This window comes from Saccostrea cucullata, unplaced genomic scaffold (assembly GCF_032062105.1).
Source record: "Saccostrea cucullata isolate Sc308-1 unplaced genomic scaffold, CSIRO_AGI_Scuc_v1 ctg9809, whole genome shotgun sequence".
NCBI lineage: Eukaryota > Metazoa > Mollusca > Bivalvia > Ostreida > Ostreidae > Saccostrea > Saccostrea cuccullata.
In genome coordinates, this window is record NW_026923587.1 from 14,960 (window position 1) to 22,478 (window position 7,519).

General features: G+C 34.9%; 2 protein-coding genes across 2 annotated transcripts; both read right to left on the reverse strand.

The window, feature by feature from the left end:
• Positions 1-1,187: 1,187 nt before the first annotated feature.
• Positions 1,188-1,959, reverse strand: LOC134264433 (ras-related protein Rap-2a-like). The gene has a single exon (XM_062746721.1). It carries the CDS (start codon positions 1,821-1,823, stop codon positions 1,188-1,190), a length of 636 nt encoding a protein of 211 aa, XP_062602705.1. The 5' UTR covers positions 1,824-1,959.
• A 2,355-nt stretch (positions 1,960-4,314) lies between these two features.
• On the reverse strand, positions 4,315-7,507 carry LOC134264432 (uncharacterized). The gene is made up of 2 exons (XM_062746720.1): positions 7,389-7,507; positions 4,315-5,015 (listed from the first exon to the last, which is right to left on the reverse strand). The coding sequence occupies exon 2, from the start codon at positions 4,990-4,992 to the stop codon at positions 4,627-4,629; it is 366 nt and encodes a 121-aa protein (XP_062602704.1). The 5' UTR covers positions 4,993-5,015; positions 7,389-7,507; the 3' UTR covers positions 4,315-4,626.
• Positions 7,508-7,519: the final 12 nt, after the last annotated feature.

The window sequence follows — 7,519 nt, forward strand, 5'->3', positions numbered from 1 at the left end:
AAGAATTCTTTAAGAATACACTCACTCTTTTCATAGGTAAGCCCTCTGTCAAAATGTATTTACTGAAGCATAAGACAAACTTAAAAATTCACATGTCACTCTATAGTTGTTTTTTGACAACGTCAGACACTATTGAACTTTTCCGTCCGATCTCCTATCTTTCGGTCTTCTTGTCCTCTGCTGATCATTCAGTGACCAATCACCCGCCCAAAATTGCTGAAGCCATCTATTAAGATGTCTCTTGTTTACATTCCTTATTCTGTAAATCTGATTAATTAACGCATCTGTCGATTTTGATATTCCCATATTTTGAAGCAAAAATGCATTACAACTCGTCGAGCCTTTTTTTCCCATTTCGAAAATCCATTTGTTCAATTCAACAGAGTAAAACAATAATGTTTATGATCAAAAATACCAATGCCGTCTTTTAAATTTTCAATTAAAGACTAGAAAATGACGAGTATTGTGTCTTTTAAAAATTGGGAGATTAGGTACTTTTTTATTACCTTTTTTATGTGTTTGTATTTTTTATTCTAAGAAAAAATACACTTTAAAACGTGACGTTCCGTTGTGACGCGGCGACATCCCCTATGCTCTATGTTTTAAACATCTATAAAATAAATTCATAAACATTGTTGAATTAAAATTTCAATGTTACTTAGATTTATATGTGTGCATCATTTGGTATATTGTATTTCATAATGTGACGCCAAATATAAAAGATATGGACACTGTGGCATTACTTATGGATCAACCCTCGTATTACGTGACCCTTCAGTCCAATCAATTACTTTTTGTTGAATAATCTTAACAAATTTAATTGACATATGATATGCTTTAGTTATGCACGTAGTTATACAAGCATTATACATATATAAATTTCTGAAATTTTGAAAGATACGAGTTTTATATACGATACATGAATATCTTCCTGAACAAAACTAAACATAAAGCATAGAATGGTAAATCATGAAGGTCTTTTGGAATTGTAATTGCTAAAATTCATATTTAGTATATTGCATTGTAGAAGGAACTGTATATATCCATTGATTCCCAACCATAACCAACAACAAAATGCATTTTAAAAAATCAAGCTATACGCATTACTACGGCTGAAAATATTTATTTGTAATGAAATAAAATAAAAGCTCATAATAATTGTGATAAATATTTTATTACCTCAAAAATTAAAATGATTTAACAGAAAAACGTCTTTTGCGTAAAGATATGCGCCGTGTTGGTTTCACGGTTTGGTTTTTGGCCTCCTTACAAGCATCGCTTACAGCCGCCTTTGGTTCAACGACAATATTAAGTTCTTTACACACAGTGCTATATACATCTGAAACATTTACATCACATTTGGCCGATGTTGTAAGATAGGTACAGCCCCAGTCAATAGAAACAATAGCATCAATAACTTTATTATCGATAGTGTCTTCTTGTATCAAGTCCGATTTGTTACCAACAACAATAATAGGAACTTGTTCTCGCTTCTCTTCAAGAATCAGTTGTCTTAAAGCTTCGATTTCTCTGAAAGTTTGCATGGCGTTATCAAGGTCAAATACCAGTGCAAAAGCATGACTTGTCTTTACCGCTTCCCTTAACAGGTCCGGGTACTCGAAGTCGCCTGCCGTGTCCAAAATCTCCAGTTTGGTGTATTTATTTTCAGATGTGTGAATATCATACCGGAACATCGTCTCAATGGTTGGATCGTATTTTTCTCTGAAGCCCCTTTTCAGTATTTGAGTTATAAGGCATGTTTTACCGACTTTTTTGGCCCCAAGGACTGCAATGCGAAAACACTTTTCCATTGTTGCTGACATGGTCTACGGTATTTCGTCAGAGACTATTCTTTTTTCCGTTCAGCATGGAACTGGATTTTAAGAAAAGCTCTCCCACTTTTATACTACTTTCCCTTCTGTTTCTGCTTTCTTACTGGGTGAATTATTCAGCCCTCATTATCATCTTTTAGCACCTTTCGAGCATTGTGAGCGTATCAGTAAAAGAAGTAAGATCTATAGATTTCTGATAGGCTTACAAGGAAATAACATTTAAATTTCTTGGGAGGTAATATATTTCATGAGACATAATTTTCCAAGACCAATCAAATGGCAACAGTGTATTTATCCTTTGTACATTTGAACCTAAATATACATTTCCAGGGCTGCCTTCAAGATTGTAGAGGCTATTCTAGCAGTTAGGTGTTGTATGTCTATCTCTCCCTAAGTAGCGGCTAGGCTACACGTAGTTCAAGAGGTAGCTTTATCAGCTAGTTTATGTAACGGCTACGTACATGGCATGGCAGCTACACTGTTGAACGCACCTCTGGTATCTTCTCGCAGAGATAGTACTATGTCATACAACCTAACTTTGTTAAATCATTTATCTAATTTATCTATTTCTGTTAAGTCTCGTTTGATGAAACAGTCTGAATTATAAATTAATTGATATAATACTCTACCTCAGGCGGTACCTAGTCTGTATTTATCAAAGTCTGAGGCATGTAACGATAAAATTATGATGTAGTCAGCAAACAATTAACAATTTCCCACCACGCTTTGGTCATTCTGGTGAATGTGCAGTTTCGTCAAGTCTTCTTTTAGCTCTTTTATTCTACAATACCCTATGATACCAACAGTTCACAAAACTCGATCAAGAGCCGATCAATTTCTTTAGAGATATATAAATAACGTTTTTCAAGATATAGTGCTCTACTATGAGGAGATACAAGTCGGGATGTAAAATTTCATATCAAAAACCTCATTTTTTTTTTACATATTCGGAAACAAAAGGTCTTGAATGTTTTTTACCCTCTGTCCTCAAATTGTTCGAGTCACGGCCGCGACTGACTTAAGTCGATAAAAAAATAGGAAACAACTGTTCTTTTGCCATGAGCGTTCAGCACTTCAAAGTAAAAATTTCGGGTCCTTCGGATGAGATCTTGAAAACCGAGGTCCCTGTCACGGTAGGCGTTGGCACGATAAAGACCTCACTGCTCAATGGCCCTGAGAAATGGTCTAAATTTGAAGCCCTTCAGCGGTAGATGGAAACGTCTCTATATGAGTGAAAAATTCTCAAACGGGACCCCTAAAAATACAATCAATCAATCAATCAAATTACATAGGTTTTTTTTTTTTAGATCAAAAGGAGTTATGAACATAATTTATTTCAATGCATCTAAAATTATCACCTGGAAACGAAAGCGTTAAACATATACGCAGAATTACAGACGGACGGTAGGAAAGACTGTCCAAAAATATCCCCTACTTTCAGTCAAATCAGGGACAAAAATGTAAACTCCATTCCCATCCATGAAGACCATATCTCGGAGTGAGGGAGTGTTTAGCAACTTTCTTTCACTTTATAAAATTCTTCCTACCAACTTTAAAACTTTTTCTGACGGGAATGGTGATGGAGGGGCTCAAGATCCTTATATATTTATGTTTATTAAATCCACAAATTGCAAGAGGGAAGGGGGAGGGGGGTTCCGGATAGAGTTTATGTTGCAACAATAAATTACTATATGGGAGTAATTATAGGTAATTTCAAATACTAATGTATATGCAGTATATCTATAAATTGAAGACATATATATTTACAAGTAATTTGTAATCTTCACTTGTGACATCACAGAAGTAATTTTTATTTAATAAACTTCTTCATTGAAAGATATAAATTATTTACAGAATGTTGTTTAGTTGCTACAAAAATATACCGTGCACGGAAGCTTAAAAGTGGTAAGGCGTTCGCTACATGTGATCGGTAGGCTAGGGTTAGATTAGACCCATTCAAATGGAAACTGTTCACTTTAATGTGTCTTATTGTACCTGTACTCACTTCTTAAACCAGATCTAGCGTAAAGTAACACTCGAACTACAGCTTATCTAGTAAACGTAATGTCACAGTTATACTTTTTTAATCTTTACAATACCTTGACCTTTTCAATGTGAATTATTTCTACAGTTTTTATTTGTTAGAGCAAGTCACTCTGTAGGATGGAGACCAATTCCAAAATATGTTTTATATTAAAGAGGCTGGGGGGTGGCAGCCATTTTCAGAATATTTCGATCTCTTTAAAAGAAGAGCTCCATATAAAGATATACAAAAATGATCAAATTTTTAAACTAAAATGTATGAATTTTTTCTTTGCCAAATGATAGTTGACAGCTTAAGATAGGTTTATAAAAAAATAAGTTAAATCTGGTGGTTAATTTGTGGTTAATTTGTTGATCCCCCAGCCTCCGTAAACCTCACTTTACTCCCAATACTGGACATTTATCCCTCCTAGCCTGACACAAGTTGAATTAAAAAAAATCAAATAAATCATTTATTTACGGTGCAACATTTTTCTCATACACAATTGTAACATACTGTCATTAACAAAATAAATAAAACAATCATATTGCACTGTACCACTTCAAAACTCACATACAACATTTGGTAAATAATTGGATTTCTGTTTTCCATAGTCAACTTGCCAAGCTTAATGTGACTTAATTAATGAAAATATAAGTACCCAACATAAATAAAGGTGCTTTGGTAGCAAATACGTGACTAGATTGCAGTGTTTAGTGCACATCAATCTTTTATAAAGACGATCTTCCCATTGTTTATGCGGCATGGTTGTTAATAAAATTCCCAGTTTTTGGCATACCAGGAGATAATATAAGTCGGACTTTTTATGGACTTTCTTGGAGAACCAGTCGGTCTGTTAGCAATGCTTTGTATAAAACTCTGATCAGTCTCAGTTTCTGTCTTCAGGATTAAGTCTCTGTAACCTTTACCTACAGTCACAATCCCCTGGGGTCTGAATGGCTTCAGGTGAGGGGGGTCAGGGGGACTGTTCTCTTGTAGAGGGATGATGGTCCTGATGTAAAAATCCTCATTGCTGTGACAACAGAACACATTGTAGGGCTTTAGTTCCACTGCGTCTGCCACAATTACACAACCAGACGTGGTGCCAATGTACAGGTATTTGTCAGACACTTTCATGGCCGTCACCTGACATCTACGAGCTTAAACAGAAAATTTCACAATATGATCATTTCAAAATCATTACAACTGCAAGTCATTCAACTCCTGTGCTTCTAATGAAAGAATTTTTTTTTTTTTTTTAATTTTAAGTGAGCCCACAATTTCCTCCCAGGCACCTTATCCCAATCGTCGGAAACCTACAGGTGATCTCGTCTTTACTTATCATGTGATCACCCGTTGGTTTCCGACGATGCCTTATCCCATCTAAAGAATATTTGGGGGGAGGGGGTGTTTATGACCTCTTCAAATATTTGTATTGTTTATATATTTTTTAAGACTGATCTGTTGGTTATTGTCACCTTTTACATAAATAATACACCTCATGTCACTGTCTCATTCTAATGAAGTAAGACACCTCATGACTGCTGTATTTTATGTACTTGAGTAAGGTACCTCATGCAGTTGTGTTTTTGATGTAATGGAGTAAAACACCTCATGTTAAAATATGTTTTTGATGTAATACAATAAGGCACCTCATGCCATTGTGATTTTGCTGTAATAGAGTAAGGCACCTTATGCCATTGTGTTTTTGATGTAGGCCTAATAGAGTAAGGCAACTTATGTCATTGTTTTTTTTTGATGTTATACAGTAAGTAGCTGCAGAACTGTAGCGTTATGGTTTTATATATTTGTCTTTGACCATAACGCTACAGATCCCGTAATGCAAAAAATGTGCAATTTAGAGCGCAATATTTTTTGCGCGCTTTTGGGGAGAATTTCTCCACTTTCCAGCATAGGTCAATTAACTACCTTTCATTCCCTAATTCTAGGCACATTATTTAACTAATCTGTATATTTTATCCATCTCCCAACCCTTTATAGTCATCTCTACAAGTGATAAACTCACTTGATTAAAATTGTATGTTAGATTGCTGAAAATTCACTTCAGGCGAGTTCATTGCCTGTAAAGACATCAAAAATGGTTGGGAGGTTGATAAAAAATAACATATTGTTATCAGAATATGTCTAGAATAAGGAAGTGAAAGGTTGTTGATTGACCAATGCTAGAAAATGGAGAAATTCTCCCCAAAAGTGCGCATAAAACATTGCGCCGTAAATTACAAGTTTTTTGCTTAACGGGATCTGTAGCGTTATGGTCAAAGACAAATATATAAAACCATAACGCTACAGTTTTGCAGCTATACAGAAAGGCACCTTGTGTTACTTGAGGAATGTTTTTAATTAAGTTTTGTGTGAGTTATTAGTGTGTGAATCACACAGACTTGCTTGTAGGCATATAATAGAGCAAGGCACCTCATGTGACTCTGTTTTTGATGTAATAGAGTGAGGAACCTTTTGCCATTGTGTTTTTGATGTAATACAGTAAGGCACCTCATGCCATTGTGTTTTTGATATACAATGTAATAAGTAAGGTACCTCATGCCATTGTGTTTTTGATGTAATACTGTAAGGCAACCCATGCCATTGTGTTTTTTATGTACCCGGAGTAAGGCACTTCATGCCATTGTGTTTTTTATGTACTGGAGTAAGGCACCTCATGCCATTGTGTTTCTGATGTTAATGGAGTAAGGCACCTCAAGTCACTGTGTTTTTTGGTGTAGCTCATGCCACTCTGTTTTGGATGTAATTAAGAAACAATTGTGTTATGTAATAAAGTAAGGCACCCCATGAAAATGTGTTTTTGATGTAATGGAGTAAGGTGCCTCATGTCACTGTGTTTTTGATGATATAGAAAATAACATCTCACACCACTGTGTTTTTGAAGTAATTAATTGAGTAGGGCACCTCATGCTGTTGTGTTTTTGATAAAATAGAGTAAGACATCAAAGCATCATATGCTATTGTGTTTTTAATGTAAAGAAGTATAGTGCATCATGCTATTGTGTTTTTGATGTAATAGAGTAAGGTGCTTCATGTCACTGTGTTTCTGATGTAATTAAGTAAGTTAGTAACGTACTAGTACCTTATGTTACTGTGTTTCTGATATAATGAAGTAATGTATCTTTTATTACTGTGTTACTGTGTCAGGTGTAATAAAGTAAGACACCTCATGACACCATGCTTATGATGTAAATGTGACTAAAATCTATGTAAATGATTCTTATTTTTAAACTACGTATGATTTCTTAAATGAAGTTAGCTGATCTAGCTACTTTGGATTAAACAGTGGAAATGATTGTCCAAAAGGAATGACTTAAACATAAAAATAATGTTAAGAGTAGTGAGATATATAAGAAGGTATAGCAAGCTAATCTCTACTGGAATACTGAACATTCTGCCAAAATGAACTTTTTTTCTCCCAAAGTCAACTGTCATGACACAATACCTAATCTACAGACATGGTACAATACTTTCATTTTAGAGAAATACTGAATAAGCAAAAAGTTTCATACCTTCATGGTTGTTGCCTAAGTAGGTATTGAAAAACCCACTTTCTGTTACAGGAACAACATCAGCACAATTAAGTTGTGCTTCCACTTTTCTGGTCTCAACATTCCACAGATAAACAGTAGTGCCTAAACAT

What these genes read in the sequence shown, in the direction of transcription:
- LOC134264433 (XM_062746721.1), bottom strand. Translation starts at nt 1,823, where the DNA reads ATGTCAGCAACAATGGAAAAGTGTTTTCGCATTGCAGTCCTTGGGGCC.
- LOC134264432 (XM_062746720.1), bottom strand. Translation starts at nt 4,992, where the DNA reads ATGAAAGTGTCTGACAAATACCTGTACATTGGCACCACGTCTGGTTGT.